General features: G+C 44.6%; 1 protein-coding gene across 2 annotated transcripts in view; it reads left to right on the top strand.

The window, feature by feature from the left end:
- Positions 1-4077: 4077 nt before the first annotated feature.
- The window catches only part of RHOBTB2 (Rho related BTB domain containing 2), a 66723-nt gene continuing 49669 nt past the window's right edge, over positions 4078-21131 (top strand). The window contains exons 1-3 of one of the 2 annotated variants that reach the window (XM_066593441.1): positions 4078-4182; positions 4269-4344; positions 12070-12183. In XM_066593441.1, the coding sequence (XP_066449538.1) occupies positions 4292-4344; positions 12070-12183 (167 nt within the window). In that variant the 5' untranslated portion in view covers positions 4078-4182; positions 4269-4291. The remainder of the gene's footprint in view (positions 4183-4268; positions 4345-12069; positions 12184-21131) is intronic. The other variant, XM_066593442.1, reaches the window with a different exon arrangement.

Raw genomic sequence — 21131 nt, 5'->3', positions numbered from 1 at the left:
CAGGCCTAAGGAATAACTTACTGATTGTGGAGGAGGTCCTACTGCTGGGACTCCTATCAATCCTGAAAACAGGAGTCCAGGGCAGCCAGGAATGAACACAGCGTCAGGGCTCTTTCACACGGGGAGCTAGGCGCGCAAAAATAACGGGCTTCAAAAACACACGGCTATTATAACCAATGGTTTCCTATGGGAATGTTCAGATTTCTTCATCTAAATGTTCCCATAGGAAACCATTGGTTCTAATAACCGCATGTGATTTTTGCGTACCTAGCTCCCCGTGTGAACATAGTAACATAGTAGGCTAGGCTGAATGAAGACAATGCCCATCTAGTTCGGCCTGTTTCCACCCCTACCCCACACGCCCACTTGTTGATCCAGAGGGAGGCAAAAAAAAAAAAACAAGGCAGATGCCAAATTAGCTCATTTGGAGGAAAAAATTCCTTCCCGACTCCATAATGGCAGTCAGAATAATCCCTGGATCAATGATCTGACTCAAAGACCCGGATCAACAACCCTGCTGGTCACTTAATGTCTATATTCTGTAATATCATAGTGTTCTAGAAAGACATCTAGTCCCTCTTAAATTCCTTTATGGATTTTGCTATCACCACATCCTCAGACGGAAAGTTCCACAGTCTCACTGCTCTTACAGTAAAGAACCCCCTTCTATGTTGGTGATGAACCTTCTTTCCTTTAACCATAGCAGATGTCCTCCTGTTACCGCCGCAGTCCTTGGTATAAACAGATCATGGGAGAGATCCTTGTATTGTCCCATGATATATTTATACATAGTTATTTGGTCGCCCCTTAGCCGTCTTTTTTCCAGGGTAAACAATCTTAACTTTGATAGCCTCTCTGGATATCCCAGTCTCATTCCATGTATTAGTTTAGTTGCCCTTTTTTGAACCCCCTCAAGCACTGCAACATCTTTCCTGAGCAGCGGTGACCATAACTGTACACAGGATTCCATTTTGGGGCCTAACAAGTGTCTTATATAGTGGGAGGATAATGTTTTCGGCCCTCGCCCCTATACCTCTTTTGTGTGAAAGATCCCTTGGTTGCCCATGCTTTTTACTATGCGATTCATTTCAGTGAGACTGCCAGAGAAAGCCAAGTTCAAGCCTTTGGCCATCTCCAATGTCCCACTGAAATAAATGGAGCAGTGAACCACATGTACGATGACGCTCTCTTCATTCTTGGACATACCGGACCCCTATTCCCAGCAACAGGTGGGGTCCCAGTAGTCAGAACCCTCACAATCAGCAAGTCTTTCCCTTTCCTGTGGATGTCTTGTTTTCATGGAACAACCCCTTTAAGTGTGTGTAAGCAGACAGAAGGTAGCGCAGGAATGCAGTATTTACGATACTGCAGTTATTTTTCAATGACGTTCCATGACATAAATGTCTAGTAGAAGAATTTGAGGTCAGGTGTAGGGTATGTTCATCCTGATCCTCCTGGTTATGAAAGGATAGAAGTCTGAGGCTGTTGTTAGAATAACGGCGGTTTCACATTTGCACATTTATGTACTTGTCCTAACCCGACCACACTTCTACTGACTCAAAATCAGAGCATCATAGATAAGGTGATAAGATGTCCCGATTTTAGGTGGGACAGTCCCGCTTTGGGACCCTCTGTCCCGCTTTCCCTAGGGTCCCAAGCGTGATAGCCATTTGTCAGACTTTCGGGGCGTTGGGGTCACCATTAAAGTGATTACCAGCTGGGGTGCTGCTGCTTCCCGGCTGGTAATTACTCAGCGGCCGGATGCACAGACTGATGACAGTGTCTGAGTGTGTGCATTTGGGATCTTCCTTCCCTGACCTCTCCTCTTTGGTTTCACAAGAAGAGAGGAGAAGAGAAGGGAAGAGGCGCTGCTGCGGGCGCACACACTTCTGTCCGTAGCAGCACTGAGAAGACGAGGAGGTAAGTATATTGGTCTCAGGGGGTTATTGTGGGGGTCACTATTAATTCTGGGGCTCATATAGGGGACACTATCAGCCCCAGTAGTAATAGTATTACTACTGGAGCCACTATGGGAGATACTATTTCTATTGGGGCCGATGTAGGGGGACGCTATTTCTACTGGGGCTGATGTAGTGGGACGCTATTTCTACTGGTGCCACTCTGCATGTGGCAGCATACATCAAGCCAACTTAGCAAAAAATTTCCGCTTCAAATTCGCAACATTTCCACATCCAAATACCACTTTGACTGGAAAGCAGTTGCTTACCCACAGCTGATTTCATACTATAAGGCGCTCCCCCTATCCACCACCTCTGTTGTCAGCGCTCCTCAACTTTCAGTTCCCAGTGCCGCTGGTCAGGTGATGCTGGTCAGGTGAGGCCACTACAGGCCGTGGGGAGCGCTGACTGTGAAAAGCTTTCAGAGGAGGTGAGGGGGGGGGCGCCGCATAGTATAATATCAGCTGCAGATACGCAGCTGATTTCCCGTCAAAATCTGCACCAATGATACAGATTTTCAGTTTTTTTGGATGCAGAAATGCTGCGGAGTTTGCTGCCTGCCTTTTTTGAAACGGCCCTGTACTTTTTATAACAACGGAAGTATAATCGTACATTGTGATAAACCCCGCCCATGACCACACCCCTTTGTCCCACTTTGACCCTGGGAAAATCTGGTCAACTTATCATAGATCTCTATGATGCTCTGACTTTGGGTCAGTCGACCCGTGGCCGGGGTAGGGACACTCATCTATATTAGAACTTTTTCACACGCCCTTATGCAATTTTGGTCCATGAAAAACGCACCGTTTTCTCTGCATGTGTGCTTCTGGTGTGTTCGCACGTTTCTGCGGCCATGTTGCATCTATAGTCTCTGCATTTTTCAGGCACGCAAAAAAGGCCCATTTGATGTCCCTTTTTTCCCCCCACCATCTCCTCCCATAGACTTTAATAGGCAATTTAGATCCCTGATAGAGATGAGCGAACATACTCGTTTCGAGTACTTACGCACCCGAGTACCGCCATTTTCGAGTACTTCAGTACTCGGGTGAAAAGATTCGGGGGGCGCCGGGGGGCGGGGAGAGGTGTGGCGGTGCGGGGGGTAGCAGCGGGGAACAGGGGGGAGCCCTCTCTCTCTCCCTCTCCCCCCCACTCCCCACTGCTACCCCCCGTGCCGCCACGGCGCCCCCCGAATTTTTTCGCCCAAGTACGGAAGTACTCGGAAATCGCGGTATTCGGGCGAAAAAGGGGTGTGGCCGAGCACGTTCGCTCATCTCTAATCCCTGATAAATTCCAAAATAGGGCATGCCGCAACTTTTTAAAAAACATTTTACATGCGTGTAAAATATGCGCATTTGAATGCACCAATGCAAATCAATGGTGTTGCATCCTGTCTGTATCGCGTCAGTAGAAAACACGCCCATGACGGACATAATACGGACAGCATACTCTATTGATTCGCGTCGATGGATTCAGTTGTGTGTTCTTTACATGACCTATTTTGGTGCGTATGACGGACCAAAATCATGCATTACGCCTATGGGATCGCATAGAACGATATCAAAAACCGCAACTGCATGCGTATTCACTGTTTTTTATGAAGAGACAGTGAGGAGAGGACGATGACTTTAATTGGGCTTTCTGGCATTTTTTTATGTGCATATAAAGTGAATATTGGTGCAACACGGATGTAAAAAACATACATACACATGCAGTGAAATTGGTGTTTTTTTTCACAGCCCCTAGTCGCGTACAATTGTGTAAATGAGGCCGTAAAGACAACTTATCTTGTATAGGAAATGTTTTTTTCTACTTCTTCTACCTGTGGATGTCTCTTTGCTAGCCCTTACATGTTAATTCACCTCTGTACATCTTGTCGGAGGAGTGTAATAGGAGGGGAATCGGAAAACCCAAACTGCTGTAAGGCATCCAGCCCCGTCCTGCGTGGCTCTATGATGCAGAGAACTCCAGCAGCTCAGGTTAGATGTAAGGGCTGTCTACACCCGCTCAAGTCCATTGGTCAGACTGCTGACACCCACCTGCATGACGTCTGGGCGAATGGGTGGGGGTTGTATATATACACCTGTCATTCTCCGTGCTTCAGTACACACCTGTATACATCTGTAGAGTAGCAATACAAGGCAGCCGAGTTCTGCAGAGTTAGCAACTTTCCGCACTGCCATAAAAGTCAAGAAGTCACCTTGAAGTCCTCGGCACAGAAAATCAGGTACAGAACTGTATTGGCAATCCAGACTCCTGGGTGGTCGGACACCGATGTCCTACCAAGCTCATATTGTTCTTTCTTTTGTTCAGCACAAACAAAGACCCCCTTGAGGATGGAGGAAGGGGTGAGAGAGATGATGGTGTTGACAGATCGCGATTTTGATGTGTGAGTACTTCAAAGCTTTCTTTATTTTCAAGGATGCTCTGCTTAGGGACAAATGGCGGACTCTATTGTTATGTCTATGGCATCTACACCAGTTTAAGAGATGTTTGCAACCTCTTCGAATGTGATATCTGGCACCTGGAGCATTATAGTGTGTATGTATGTATATATATATATATATATATATATATATATATATATATATATATATATATATATATATATATATATATATATATATATATATATATATAATTCTCGACCCAGCAGCTCCATCACTGCGTATTTTGTGGATTAGTGGGAGCATGTTCACTGGGGTTACAGTCTGATGAGTTTGGGACCCAAGTCAACGTGGAGAATACATTGTCGTGTTCTTGCAACCACTCCCTAGTGATCAGAGCTCAATGACGTGAGACGTTGCCGTGTTGTAAGATGGCACTGTGGTCGGGCAAGATTTGCTGAAGATATGGGTGCAGATGGTCAGCTAGGAGGTCTCTGTAACGTTCACCATTCAAGGATTGTGGTATGATGACCAACAGTCCTAGGCCATGCCCGGAAACCATTTCGTAGGACATGACACCGTCATCACTGACTTGTTGATCCCCAATGGCGCACCCACGGGGTACAGCTTTATGCTGTTTACGACAGATGCTGACTCCTTTATCCATAACGAAACAGGACTTGTCACTCTAGATGACCTTTTACCATATGTCTAAGGTTAATTGACGTCTTTCCTTGGCCCAAGTAAGGCGTTGTTGGTGATGACATGGGTTTATCAGAAGCACCCTTGTTGGTCTTTAGCTTTTAAACCCCATTCAATGCAAGGTACGCCGCATGGGCATTGTGGAAATTGGTCTAACTAACCTGCTGTGGTACTGCTGGGTCAGTGGGTCCACTGAGGCACCTGTGTTGCTCACCGCTAGGATCAACCAGTAGTGGCCTGCTGCTGTGCAATCTTCTGTCGGATGTCTGTCCGTTGTTCAACCGGTCTTGGTACACTCTTGATCCTGCAGTTCAGGAACAGAAAATAAGCATGACTGTTTTAGAAATACTGGCACCCCACCTCCGGGCACTAACAATCTGCCTGCGGTCAAAGTCACTCAAGTCACCCCATTTACAAGTGACTGTCAATGCTGCCTTCTGCTGTGCAGATTGTGACGTGGCCATCATGTGGTACCACATTACTGATCACAACATGTCACGTGCCAGCAGTTCCCAATGCAGAGATCGTTCAGTGTAATATGGAATATCAAACCCGAGAGTCTACTCTGTCACTTGGGATTTAAGGAGTGGTCTTTTTACAGGACAATTACAGACTAACTCCGACATCCACTCGACTTTTTTTTAGTAGCTCGAAAATAAGAACATAGACTTCAGTAGATAATCAAAACGTTGGGTACAATCAGCAAGTGGCTAGTTATGTTGACTGCCCAGGTCTGATTTGACCAGACCTAGGAAAATGACACATAAGCTCTGTTTATCTTACATTTTGTGCTGGGTAATAGGAAATTCATAATAGCATACATGGTATTTTATCATGCCCTGTAGCAAACACATTCCCTTTGGAACAGTAACTGGGTAAATCAGTCTGGCTCCCTTTAACACCTTAATGACCGCCTATACAGCTTGACGGCGGCTGGTAATGAGCTTGAGGCTTTTTTTCCCATGAGCGTATATCGGCCGGCCAATATACGCTATGTTGTGGGAGATAAAATTGGTGAACGAGTACACAAATCAAACAATTGTGCGCCCGTTCAGGCGGAATGGGTCCTGGCGCAAATGCGCCGCAACTACCCTGCTGTCGCCCCTTTTCCCTCCCTCCCCATCGCAGGCTCACCATTGTTCTTCTTCCCGCTGACTCTCTGCAATGGGAGGGGTGGGACAGGGGTGGAGAAAAGCGCTGGTCCATCCGGCCTCCTTCCATTAATGACTATGGACAAAGGGCGGGGAGAGGGCGGGAGCTTAGCTCTGCCCAAATCCCATCCCTTGTCCACAGCCAAACATGGTAGGAGGTGGGATGGCGCTTAGTTTCGCCCCTGTCCCGCCCCTTCCATTTCAGAGAGCCAGCGGGGAGGAGAAGAATTGTGAGCCTGAACGGATGGAGGAGAGCAGAGGGAGAGAGTTCCCATAGGAGCCCATGCAGCGGCTGATGTATTCTGGCCCAAAAGATAGTTCCAGGACTATCTTTTGGGCCTTGACGTGAAAACGCCCGGCGCTATATTGGGCTGGCCTGGCTCTTTTACGTCTCAAGAATACGGCCATGTGATCTGATGCATTGGAATCCAATGTATCAGATTACAGCGCATATCAGCCAGCCGTGAAAACGTTTGGCTGATATACACTCATGGGAAATAAGCCTTATCCTGATGCAAACGCCTTTTTACATTGGCTGCATCAGAAGCCTGGCACAGGCCTCCTGTGCCAGAGGGAGCAGGTGCCCAGCTGTTGGAAAACAGCCTAACACCTGCTCAAAAAGCATGGACCAGCGAAACCTCCGATCCCTGCTGTTAAACCCTTTACATGCCACTGTGAAAGGGCTCCTTCTCTTACCCATTGGACCCCCACAGTGTGATCAACCTCATAGGTTTTATAATATTCTACTATACTGCAATACTGCAGTATAATAGTGTATTATAGGAATTATAAAATATGGTGCTATTCAAGTCCCCCCCTGGGGGGGGGGGGGGGGGAGATTAAGAAACAAAGAAAAAAAACTTAGTATAAAATAAATATTAAAAAGAAATAAAAAAACGACAAAACCTTTTATACTATATAGAACAATAAAATAAAATCACAGATGAATATATTATCCTGAAATGTATCAGATGTTGGTAGAAAGCATGTTATGGGGAGTATCCGATGTCATTAGGGCCAATGGAGCCCCACTAAGTATTAACATAAGGAAATAAATACTACTTCTGATTCTTGCTCAGGGGTCCAAGTACTTTTGGTAGGACAGTGTATAATGTCCAAATGCCCCAACTGGTCACATGGACAGTGGTGTCCGATAATGTGTACGGAACTGAAGGATTATTGTGTCGGAGGAATCTCGATGATGAAACCGGGGATAGAAGTTCAGAAGGGGAGATATAGCCTAGTGGAAAATGTAATACAGAGTGATGACAAACCATGAAAAAAGGGTGTAAATAGACAAGTTATGGGGTAATTGGCATAATTACCCCAACACAGTTCTGTGTTGATATAAGCAGAGAGACTATAATTAATGGTGAAGCATTACCGCACCTCATGAGCAACTTCAGTGTTTCCTAGTTACAAGCAACTTTGTACAAAAAGTGCAAAACATGCAGTAACTTCCTGAAGCTACCCTGTTTCCCTGAAAATAAGACATACCCTGAAAATAAGACATAGCATGATTTTCCAGGCTTTTTGAGGATGCTTGAAATATAAGCCCTACTCCAAAATTAAGCCCTGCTAACAGTTAATTAAAAAAGTCAATTTAAATAGTGTCCAGGCAGCTATACATGTAAAAAGTTAAACCTTTTTGAACAAAAATTAATATAAGACACTGTCTTATTTTCGGGGAAACACTGTAAATACAAGTATCCGTAATACAGTCATTTTACTGGAATCACAAGTGCCGCCATATCACAATGCAACCCTCGCCTTATCCGTATGTGTATATCATTAAATCGCTTTATACATATAAACAGATTAGACACAGCAGATTACATATAGAAGTAGATTATCCGGAGAACAGGGATTATATGATAAATGGAGTCTGCGTTCTTAAAGCCGCAGCCTTGATCTGCTGTTATTCCGGTAACTGTTTGTTAATGTGCTGTCACTTGTATTAAAATGAATACATTAGCCTTTATTAGCATTTTCATTTAATTTGTACACCAAGGACAACCTTGTAATCTTAATTATCTATTATGGGATTTGCTGAGACAGATTTACATTGGAAGTCTGTAGGCATACAACCTGGGGCATGGGAGCCTACAAGTAAGCACATCTCCATTTCAGGCAGACTTGGACTGTCCATTTATTACATGGTTGGGCTTTCGTTTGCATGGCCGACATGTAATACTACATTGTGCTGGTTGTCAGACTGGCTTCTGGTTAAAAACAGGTCATCTGCATGAGACATCCTCTTTTGAAGGGTTGTCCCAAGAAAACAAGTTGGGATAACTTGCTGACCAGTGGGGGTCTGACTGCTGAGACCCCCCACAGATCTCGAGAACAGCGGTTCAGGGCATCCTACAATGAAGGCAGCGGTAGCTGCACATGTACATTACCGATCCATTCATTTCAGTGGGACTGACGGGGATATCTGAGGACTTGAACTTGACTGCCTCTGATGGTCCCATTGAAATTAACTAATTGGCGGTGCTCATGTCCGACTGCCGCTGCCTTGAATGGCCAGCATGTAATACTATGATATGCTGATTGGTAGACTGGCTTTTAGTTCAAAACCGTTGTCTGTATAAGACGCCCCCTTTCAAGGAGTTGAACCTTGAAAACAAGTTATTCCCTATCCAAAAATAGGGGATAACTTGCTGATCAGTGAGGGTCCAACTGCTGAGACCCACAGGATGTTGAGAACAATGGTCCCGGAGCATACCACAATCCACAATGAAGCCAGCGCACATATGCACTACTGATCCATTCATTTCAGGTACTGCCTGAGGTAGCTGAGTGCTTGCCTATCACCGGCGGTCCCATTAAAATTAGTAGAGCAGTGGTGCACATGTGCGATCACTGCTGTCTTCAATGCAGGATGCTCTGCACCCCCAATCTCAGGATCGTTGAGGATCCCAGCGGTTGAACCCACAATAATCAGCAAATTATTCTCTATTTTAGGGATCAATTGTTTACATAGGAGAACCCCTTTAAGCTTTTAATGATCGCCCATGTGTCTTTTGACAGCGTACTTTAAGGGGCTTTATTCTGCAGCGCCGTCATTTGACAGCTGCTGCACCTGAAGCCTGGCACAGGAGAGGAACGGGTGCTCAGCTGTCAAATAATGGCGATTGCTCTAAGTGCGGTCGCACTGTAAAACACTGACAGGGGGTGGGGGCTCCCTCTGTCACCCATTGAACCCCCGCAATGTGAACGCTGGGTCCCGATGGGCTGCTTTGGCAACCAGAGACTTGACTATAGCTTCCTGGTCTGCCAGCTATTATAGTAGTGTATTAGAAGAACGATAGAAGATGCTGATAGTTAAGTCCCCTAGTGGGACAAAAATAAAAGGTATAAAGAGTATTTAAAAAAAATAAAATACATTTTTATTTATATATAGAAATGTCACAACCCCACCTTTCCCCCTGTACTATTTACAAATTTTTTTTTTTTAATTCACATGCAGTATCGCTGCATTCATAATGACCCAGAGAAAGCACAGTGCATGTCATAAAAAAACATGTCGAAAATAGCTAATTATGCTAATTATCACCTTCTACACAAAACTAAATAGAAAGTGGTCAAAACTTCGAAGAATCAACAAATGGTACCATTAAAAAGTACATCCTGCAGAAAACGTGCAAAAGCCCCAAAACTCTAACAATTTGGTATTGACTAGAGATGAGCGAGCGTACTCGGAAAAGCACTAATCGCTCGAGTAATTTGCGTTATCCGAGTATCGCTGTGCTCGTCCCTGAAGATTCAGGTGCCGCTGCGGCTGACAGGTGAGTCGCAGCGGGGAGCAGGGGAGAGCGGGCGGGAGAGAGGGGGAGAAAGATCTCCCCTCCGTACCTCCCCGCTCTCCCCTGCAGCTCCCCACTCCGTGCCGGCACCCGAATCTTCAGACCCGAGCACAGCGATACTCGGATAAAGCAAATTACTCGAGCGAGTAGTGCTTTTCCGAGTACGCTCGCTCATCTCTAGTATTGACATAATTTTTATACCGCACAGTGAACGCCGTTAAATTGCACTTTTTGTTAATCTTGCGTCTAGGAGAAAATGGAACAAAAAGCAATCAAAGTGTTACATGTTCCCAAAAATTGGATACATGAAGACTAGAGTTCATCCCGCAAAAATAAGAAGCCCTTATGGAGCTCCGTCATAGGAAAATGAAAATGTTACGGCTAGAGATGAGCGAACACGTTCGGCCCCGCCCCTTTTTCGCCCGAACACCGAACTTTGCGAACACTTCAGTGTTCGGGCGAAAAAGTTCGGGGGCCGCCGTGGCAGCGCGGGGGGGTGCGGCGGGGAGTGGGGGGGAGAGGGAGAGAGAGAGGGCTCCCCCCTGTTCCCCGCTACTGCCGCCCGCGCCGCCGCGCATCTCCCCGCCCCCCGGCGGCACCCGGACACTTACGCGCGAACACTGCAGTGTTCGGCGAAGCCGGTGTCCGGGTGCGGATGTGTCCGTAACGGACATGTTCGCTCATCTCTAGTTACGGCTCTTGGAATGCGGCGGCGCAGAAGCAAATCTTTACAAAAGAAATAAATGTTTTTTTGTGTACAAAAATAGCAAAACACAAATTGTATAAACTGTATAAACTTGTTATCGCCGGAATCGTGCCGACCCAGAGAATACTGTTATCACAATATTTATTTTTCACACTGAACGCCGTAAAAGTAAAATCCAAGAAACAAATGGCAGAATCTTTAATTTTTTTTTTCTTCAATCTCCCTAAAAAATGTAATAAAAGTTCTACAAGACATTAGAGGTACCCAAAAATGACGCCATTAAAAAATCTAATTTGTTCTATAAACAACGAGCCCTCATATGGCCACATGGATGGAAAAATTAATTTTTATAGCTCTAGCAATGCGGCGATAAAAAAAAAATTAAAAATTAGTTGGTTATTTAGGCGCAAACAGGCTTCGTCACTAAGGGGTTAAGTTCATTTTGATCACAGTTTTATATTTCAGTGGCTTTTATTGAGGAAACAGAAGGTAATAAAACATTCTAGTCCAAAAAAGGAATATAAAGTACAGCGCAGATTATACATCCCCCAAGTATCGTGTAAAACATGTAACAGCGTATTTAATACCCGTCAGGCAGACTGATGTGGAGCCGCCTTGCCAGACACCCGTTTGACTTTGTGCTGTGGCGGCAGCACATGGGGTACCCCTGTTTTTCACCCTTGACCCCTCCAACTGGGATATGGTCTTTGCTGTGGGGTCCCCAAGCTGTAACTTGCCCCGGTAGTGTGGCTGCTGTTGCTGCATTGCTGAGGCGCAGTACCTGAGGGTGTAAATAAGGGCTTATCCAGAAATGTAGAAGAGGTCAGTCCTGGCAGTAACTAAGTTCAGATAGGAGGTCAAGGCAGGCATTAATGAAGTCCAGTAAACAAAGCCTACGTCAGGAAACACAGAAGTTAGAGTTGTCAAGCAAGAGCCAGAACCAGAATACAACCAGGACCTTAGGGCTCCGTCATACAAGCGTTGTTTTGACGAAGAATAGGCGCGTAAAAAAACACATCTAAAAGAACCCATGGGTTCATATGGGTTCTTTCAGATAAACAATTTTTTGATGCGCCGAAAAAAAAATTGTGCTAATTTTTTTACGCCACGATTTCTCTCCATCAAACAATAGGACAAGTCCTATGTTTTGACGGCACAATGCTGGCGGCTCCCATAGACTCCTATGGGAGCCGGCCGGCAAAGGGAGGAGACGGGAGGGGAAGTGGCATACTCTCAAAAAGCTCAGATAGCTGCACTGTTTTAGTGTGGCTATCTGTGTGTTAACGCCTTATGATGCATTAAAACTGAACAACGGATTGACCCCGACACGATGACAGTGTGTGGCGCCATTATTTTCAGAGGAGCCAATGATGTGTGGACCGCAAACTCCGCAGAGGAAAGAATTAGCTGGAGAAGTTATCATGGTCTGGATCAGATGGAGAAGAAAAGGAAGGAGTCCGCAGGATATCACTTGTGAGTCACTCAGTGTCATTGTGTATTCTGTGTCTGACTGTGTTACATCAGTATTGAATCATAGAATCATAGACTGGTAGAGTTGGAAGGGTCCTCCAGGGTCATCGGGTCCAACCCCCTGCTTAGTGCAGGATTTACTAAATCATCCCAGACAAATATCTGTCCAGCCTTTGTTTGAACATTTCCATTGAAGGAGAACTCCCCACCTCCCGTGGCAGCCTGTTCCACTTATTGATCACCCTCATTGTCTTATATCTAATCTGTGTCTCCTCCCTCTCAGTTTCATCCCATTGCTTCTAGCCTTTCCTTGTGCAGATGAGAATAGGGCTGATCCCTCTGCACTGTGACAGCCCTTCAGATATTTATAGACCGCTATTAAGTCTCCTCTCAGCCTTCTTTTTTGCAAGCTGAACATTCCCAGATCCTTTAACCGTTCCTCATAGGACATGATTTGCAGACCGCTTACCATCTTTGTAACTCTTCTCTGAACTTGCTCCAGTTTGTCTATGTCTTTTTTAAAGTGGGGTGCCCAGAACTGGACACAGTATTCCAGATGAGGTCTGACTAAGGAAGAGTAGAGTGGGATAATGACCTCACGTGATCTAGACTCTATGCTTCTCTTAATACATCCCAGAATTGTATTTGCCTTTTTGGCTGCTGCATCACATTATTGACTCATGTTCAGTCTATGATCTATTAGTATACCAAAGTCTTTTTCACATGTGCTGCTGCTTAGCTCAATTCCTCCCATTCTGTATGTGCTTTTTTCATTTTTCTTGCCCAGATGTAGGACTTTGCATTTCGTCTTGTTAAGTACCATTCTGTAAGTTGCCGCCCACTGTTCTAGTTTTCTAGATCTTTTTCAATACTGTCTCTTTCTTCCCTAGTGTTAGCTATTCCTCCTAGCTTTGTGTCATCAGCAAATTTGATCAGATTCCCAACAATTCCCTTCTCCAGATCATTTATAAAAATGTTGAACAACACTGGGCCTAGGATAGAGCCTTGTGGTACCCCACTTGATACATTCTTCCACTTGGATGTGCAGCCATTTATGACCACTCTGAGTACGATCACTCAGCCAGTTCTGAATCCACCTAACAGTTGCCTTGTCAATCCCATATTTGGTCATTTTTTCAATAAGTATAGTATGAGATACTTTGTTAAATGCTTTACTAAAGTCAAGATATATTATATCCACTGCATTTCCCTGATCAACTCAGTCAGTGATACTATCATAGAAGGAAATTAGATTCTTCTGGCATGACTTGTTTGTTACAAACCCATGCTGGCTCTGGTTAATTACTCCATTTTTATCCAAGTACTTGCATACATGCAGTTTAATAATTTGTTCAAAGATCTTTCCCAGTATAGAAGTCAGGCTCACAGGCCTATAGTTTCCTGGATCAATCTTCTTCTCTTTTTTGAAAATAGGGACAACATTTGCCCTTTTCCAATCTCCTTCTCCTGTTCTCCAGAAATTTTCTAAGATTATGGTGAGTGGTTGAGCAATTATCTCCGCTGCTTCTTTTAGTATCCTAGGATGTAATTCATCTGGACCTTGAGACTTGAATTCATTTAAGTTAGCTAAGTGTTCTCTCACCATCTTTCTGAGAGAAAACAGATACAAAATAAGAATTTAAAAGTTCGGCTTTCTCAACATCATTCTTAACCAATTCACCATTTTCATCTTGTAAGCATCCTATAGCATCTTTGACCTTTCTTTAGCTTTTGACGTACCCCTAAAATCCATTTTTATTACTTTTGGCCTCTGTTGGAAGCCTCAATTCATTATCAGCTTTAGCTTTTCTGACACTTGCCCTACAGTTTCTGCAGACTCCATTATATTCTTCTTTAGATATTCCCCCCTCTTTTCATTTGATAAACATATTTTTCTAATTTAGCATGTGTGCAAGTTCTGCGTTCATCCATCCTGGTTTCTTTAAATGCTTAAAGTCCGCAGCATTTTAGTTTGCAAAACAGCTCTCAGCATATTCTTACTATTGTTGGAGTCCCATTGGACTAAAAATGTGGTTTAAAATGGCAAAACTTATATAGCGTATGATGGGTTGCCAGTAGAGATGAGCGAACGTACTCGGATAAGCACTACTCGTCTGAGTAATGTGCTTTATCCGAGTATCTCTCCGCTCGTCCTGAAAGATTCGGGGCGCTCCGCTGCTGACAGGTGAGTCGCAGCGGGGAGCGGGGCAGAGCGGGCGGGAGAGAAGGAGAGAAAGATCTCCCCTCCGTTCCTCCCGGCTCTCCCCTGCAGCTCCCCGCTCCGCAGCGCGTCCCGAATCTTTCAGGACGAGCAGAGAGGTACTCAGATAAAGCACATTACTCGGACGAGTAGTGCTTATCCGAGTACATTCGCTCATCTCTAGTTGCCAGTAATGCTTTGGGGTACTAAGTATACCCACATGGTATCACAGTAATTCTAATGACCCACAGAAATGGTGGACGGACATTTGTGAATTTGGCTTGTCTACTACAGCATATTATTTATCAGTGATATGAGACAGATTGAGTAATAATGGGTATCTGTAGTAAACATACTGTTCTGCGTCAGCAACTATATAAGAATGTGTGAGAACAACAAGACATGTATTAGTCACATAACAAAGTGTAGTAGTGATGTCACATCTCACAATGCATCTATGAGACATTTCATCTTATAGAACCTGACAACATTCATCATGTCTAGTGTGTTTTTAGATGGCCAACAGCTTTGTGATCTACATACTGTTACACGTCTGCATCGTTTTCAGCCATAAGTAGAACTCTACCGGCCATTGTCTTGTGGGCAATGTTGACTTAGGCCACCTGCACACGGGCGAGTCACTCCCCGCATGTGGGATTTCTGCAGCAGAGGCAGACCCGGAGCCCAGCCGGTGACCCCAGCTTACTTCTCTGTCGTCTTCTCCTCTGCTGCGGATGTGCCGGACGGAGCGTAGAATGTTCATGGGACGGATGGCTTCCATTGACTTCATTGGAAGCCGGCCATGCGTAGCCCGCACAAAATCGCAGCATGCTGCAATTTCTCCCCACAATTGATTTCCACTCATGAGCAGGAAATCACGGTTTCTTATAGCATGCTATGGGCTGAATTTGCTGCTAAATCCAAAGGTGGAATCCTGCTCTGGATCTCGCAATACAAATCCACCCATGCCGTGCAATATGAGTCGCGCCCGAGAATGTTGGGCCTGACACGCTGTCGCCCATGTGAATGCACCTAAAGAGGTTCAACTAGTCGCAGAACAACTTTATTTAAGTCCCTCCATGATGCAGGAGCTCTTGATCACATTGACGGTAAAGGCCATGGCTGGAAATTTGAACCCCCAAGCTTTTTCCACACATTTTCAGCTATTCTGACTCTTTGATGATCTTGTAAAATGCTCTTTTTTGCAACGATGAGAGCAAGCGAAGTGGAGAAAATGGCCGGCAAGAGGACAGTTATTTTCATACCTCGGAGGTAAAAGTTTGGGAGATTGCAATAGTTTTGTCTTTATCCATGATGTCAACAGAAGTTCTCCCTACATGACATACCTTCTTCAGGACTTCATGGCCACACAAAGTTGTCCATGATTCCCTGTGCCTGAATTTGCAGTTCTTTTCTCTTTACAGTAGGTAAGATAAGTTACTTTTTACTTTCCCATAGGGAGACTTCAAAGTTACACATGAGTTTCCACAAATTCGAGGCAACCCCAAAACGTTGTTTGCCTGTTTAAGACTCTACCGATCCAGTGCAGGTGCTTCGGTAGTCCCCCACCAGTTTTTGTTAACAAGCGACCAACTCAGTCGTGACTGCTACAGCCAATCAGTGGCTTCAGCAGTAACTGCTGGGTGATGCCAGTAAGTATGGCATGTGGCCACTGACTACAGCAGTGATTCGCCTGTATGGCACCTCATGGCTTGCAGGGGTCTACCTTAGAATCTGTGCTACATTGGTGGGAGATTAAGAAGATGAGCATTACTTTTTTAAGTTATTTTAGAGCATTTGCTGCAACTTTTGGTTTTCAGAGTCGGATATACACATTAGATAATCGGCTGGACCCAATGACTTTGGCGAGTCCACACGATCATTTAATGTGTATGATCCCCTGACTCTCTCTTGATGGCAGATGTTGGAAGAGACAAGGATCAGACAGTTGGATTTAAACTTTCCTATCGTTTCGTACTCTGAGATAAGTAGTTGCCAGATTTCTGGCAGTTGGCTCTCTTTACAATCCGAACACCACCAAGTGTGCATGTGCATACGGGGTCAGGAGAGGGCTTTCGGCTAAAGAAGCATTCACCATGCAACTGTCTAATGTGAATGGACTCACTAAGTGATATGCAGATACTAAGCAAGCAAGAAATGCAGGGAGGCATTAGCTCTGAAGTTTGCAGAATTATGAATGCAGCTCTGAAGTACAATACAGGTTGTAAATCTGAAACAGTACAAGATGTAATGTATGTAACACAATTACTTATTTTATGTAGAATGGTTCCGTGTAATATGCAGCATGGTCAACATATATGATTTACAACTTGTCTGATGTATGATTTGTGTAGGGAGGTTACACATGTACGGCTGACGTAGCGTTAGAGCAACGAGTTTCATAAAACATGATGTAACCTCTAGTTGAGAAGACTTTGACTTCTGAGGGTATTTTATAAAGCTTTAGTAGAGCTGAGATATAATTCTTGTACAAGCAGCACATAGTGACCTTGTTTGCAGAGTCTCCCCGGGAAAATGCCATTTTCGATAGGCGGTCAGAACAGGTTGTGAAGTGAGCAGGTAATAGAATGTCACTGAGCTACTTCTGCTCCTGATAATATCAGATGATGAAGAAACACAGAGTTAAAGTGGACCAGTCTTCTACACACAGTGGAATTACTCTGTCTGTCAACTAAAGCAATATCCCGTCTGTCAGTCACAAAGAACTAACAGTACTCTGCAGGCGGCCATGTTGTACACTGGCGTTACAGATTACTGGTAGATATAGACTACAGAATAATAGAAAATAAGACATTTGAGGGCCACTCTACAGTGTATATGGAAACCTAGTTAGTAGGGCTGAAAAACAGATATGTCCATGCAGTGTTGATCCAGAGGAAGCCAAAAATCTCCATGAGGTAGAAGCCAATTTTCCTCACCTTCAAAACTCCAATCTGGCAATCAGAATAATCCCTGGATGACCGACCCTTCTGAAGTAATTGCTGATTATAACATGTAATAGTGTTACACTCAATAAAGGTGTCCAGGTCCCTCTCATACTCATTTAGTGAGTTCGCCATTACCAAATCCTCAGGCAGAGATTTCCATCGTCTCACTGCTCTTACAGTAAAGAACTCCCTTCTACGTCGGTGTAGAAACCAAATATAAATTACCAAAGATTTCTCCTCCTACACTTTCAGAGATCCATCTCTAAAACATGACCTCTAATAACATTACTACATATAATACACATATCACCTGCTGCTGTAGTGACCGAGAACCAGGCCTCCAGCTGAGGAGACAGCGTGGTACAAGAGGGCAGCGGTTCGCGGTGGCTCTACCGTCTCCTTTCCCAAAGGCTGAAGTATAGCCCAGCTTGGTGTCTAGCAAGGGAGATAAGATTTTAGCAGACTTGATTACCACAGATCAGTTCTAGATTATTGTCGTGACGCCAGTGTCCCTAGATAAGCAATAAGTTACTTGCAATGAATAAATGAATCCACAAACAAAAGTGCTTTTCAAAACCTCGGACACGCGGTTTCCTTTTACTCACGATCCAACTTTGATTTTCCAACACGGGCAAATTACTTGTACTTCTCAACATGAAGATACATGCTTCTCAACCGAGCTCTACCTTTCCGAACACACTTGACAACAAAAAGTTCTTTTTCCCAAAACGCACACATCCTCAGTCACTGTTATCTGGAGGACATATTTTTGCGTTACTTGGCCTTTCAGATCACTCTTACTTTAGCTGTTAGCTGTAACGGGCTTCTGCGCTTCCCCTCTGGATGCAGCTCAGCGGGGGGGGGCGTGTGGCACTTGCATTCCCATACCAACTCTTAGGCAGCACCTTCTGTTCCTGTAGGAGACAAGCCTTCTAGCAGCAGAGACTTAACCTTGGCCTAGCCCCGGCAGTAGCATCATCCTGTCTCTCCTGCGCTCACCTCCTTCTCCAACCACCAACTACTCTCTTCTACTCCATCGCTCTCACTCAAAACTCCTCCCCCTATTTCCAAACTACCAATCACAACACACTAATAGGACAGGGAGACAAACAAACTTACCTAAAGTCAAACAGACTTACAAATGATTGAGGGACCCTAATTTAGGTCACTACACTTCAAACCTCATTGATCGGCACTTGTTAAATGGCACAGACTGAGCCATTATAAAAGGCCCCTATATGGGCGAACCTGTCATAATAGGTTAGCACCTTAGTGATAAGATGAAAAAAATGCACTTGCAGTAATAATAACCCTTATGGCGGAACCTTGTGTACAAATATCTCTGTGCATTGAATGACTGGTTGCCATAATCTAGACCTATCACTTATTACTTATGCCTCAGCACCTCCATGTCCTATGTGATGCAAGAGAGGACTAGCACATTCTTGATGGGGCAGGATAAGGGTGTGCAATGCTCATTTCTTACAGAATAAGACATTGAGTACATAACTGGAACCATAACTTAGTTGCGAGAACAAGGAGGGGCAGCTTCATTAAATGTGATGTCAGTGAAAGTTGTAAACTCGTAAAACCCTAGAAGTACAGGACTGAGAATACAGGATTGAGCCGCATTTGGTGATACATTAAGCACTAGGACTAAAATGCCTTCTTTTGCAGCTGTACCTCCCAAACACTTCTGTGCACTATCAATTGGTTAAAAAAACTTTCCCCCAGGATATAAACATTTTAAAAAATTACCGAAATATACATCCTTAAGGTTCTCCCTTGTATGAGCAAGTCTTTTAATATTTGCCCATATTACATAGTTATATTTGTTTCTGGAAAAGCTGGAATAGAACCAAATATGTTTTCCACTACAGCACCCTCATGGCTTGTTGCCCAGCTTGGCACATCTGCTATATAAAGTTTGGATAGCTTTGTAACTGGGTAGATTTAAAGGGGTTGGTTGCCGTCTTTTTTACTGATGATCTATCCTCTGGATAGGCCATCAGTAGTTGATGGACAGGGGTCCGCCACTTGGGAACACCCATCAATCAACTGATTGTCCAGCCCGCTGTCATTGCGTTGTCATTAGCTTTTAGTACAGGAAGTGCATGCCCTGACTTTCCTCCCATTAAAATCAATGGGAGACCTGTGCTGCTACGGTAATTCCCACTTCTCTGCCGTATCAGCGCATTGATTTCAATGGGAGTGATGTTGCCGCACATACTTCCTCCCCTGTCCACTTATGACAACACCCAGCCCACTGCACTGGACAGTGGGCGGGAGGATCAGCTGATGGACGGGGGTCCCAAGTGGCAGACCACCCTCTACCAACTACTGATGACCTATCCAGAGAAAAGGTCATCACTGAAAAAAGGACAGAAAACCCCTTTAAAATGACCCTCTAGTTTCAGGACAAAATCTTTTCCTGAGACAAAACAGTTATACTACCTGCTGTTGGTCTTCGGTGCTGATTCTCCAAGATGGCCAACGCAATTTAATCCTCACGGCATTAGTAGCGTTACACTGCCGATGCACTATACCTACTCTACTTGGGGGCAGTGTTTACATGAAATAAAGACTGTCGTCAACATTTGCTCTGTTGGGTGATTATTTGGACAATAGGCATCCCATATAAAGCCACCTGCAGGCCCATTTACACCGATGTATTTTCTGTCTGTGTTCTGTCTGTATTTTTCACTGCTTGAATATAGGCATTACATGTACCCAATAAAGTACGTTTTTATGCAGCATGTCCTATTTTGATCTGTACACCCAAACTTAAATCACCCATGAAAGTCTATGGGAGCGTAAAAATTCCCATAGCGAGCGCGGATGTTATATGTGTGGTAGCCAAGCGCTGACCTTCATGAGTAGACAGCGGGGAATTAAGATGATTGTCAACGGCAGCTTTACTTGACCTCCCCTGAATGTCCAAATACAGTCCGGTCCAGCTGCGCACAGTGGCATAATAGAAATGGTAGTAACTGTTATAATTTGAATGTTCTCGTGACGCCAGTGCCTCAAAAAGGTAATGAAACATCAGAACCAAATAAAGAGTCAATAGTCCAAGTGTTGTTTGAACCAGATCTGTAGCATTGGTTTTCTTAGTACATGCTTTAACAGGTAACAACAGATTTGGCCCATCATTCCCTCACAGTCGCTGCTAAATTTCTGTTTGCTAACGCTCCTTCCCAAAAGCACGGTAGCCATCAGTCTCAGTTATCTGATGGAGAGCTTGGCAGAGGAAATACGCACAGTCTTTTTCTATTTCTGTGACCCTTTCATAGTTGACCCAACCGTCATTCCACTCACTCACTCACACCAGACTTGTACTCCAGCCGACAGACATGGAGTGGGTCTTGTCTTACACTTCTGTAGTTAAGTGGGGGGAGTGGGTAACATTCTCTGCTGACATCTTCCCTGAAGCTCTACTGACCCTTCATCCCCGGAGGGGTCACATTCTATACCCAGGAGAGATGGGTTTGAGTTTTTGCCTAGGGCAGTGTCGGAGCCGAAGTGTCCTCCACACATCCTCCTTCCCCGACTACAACTTGTTTCTCTTTTCTTTTTCCTCCTTTCGACCTGCTCCCTAACTCACCTACTCTCCATTCCCACAATACCGAGCAGTTTAGGGTGACAGGAGCACAGAAACATTACAGTTTGTGGACACAAACACTGACCAGCTGTATGAGGGCTTGTTTTTTGTGGGACGAGTTGTACTATTTAATGTACCATATAATGTACTGAAGAACTTTAAAAGAACTCTAAGTGGAGTGAAATGGGGAAAAAAACTAAAT

This window comes from Eleutherodactylus coqui, chromosome 2, assembly GCF_035609145.1.
Source record: "Eleutherodactylus coqui strain aEleCoq1 chromosome 2, aEleCoq1.hap1, whole genome shotgun sequence".
NCBI classification, from domain to species: domain Eukaryota; kingdom Metazoa; phylum Chordata; class Amphibia; order Anura; family Eleutherodactylidae; genus Eleutherodactylus; species Eleutherodactylus coqui.
The sequence above is the reverse complement of the archived record's forward strand: the minus strand, read 5'-3'. Positions and strand labels throughout refer to the sequence as shown.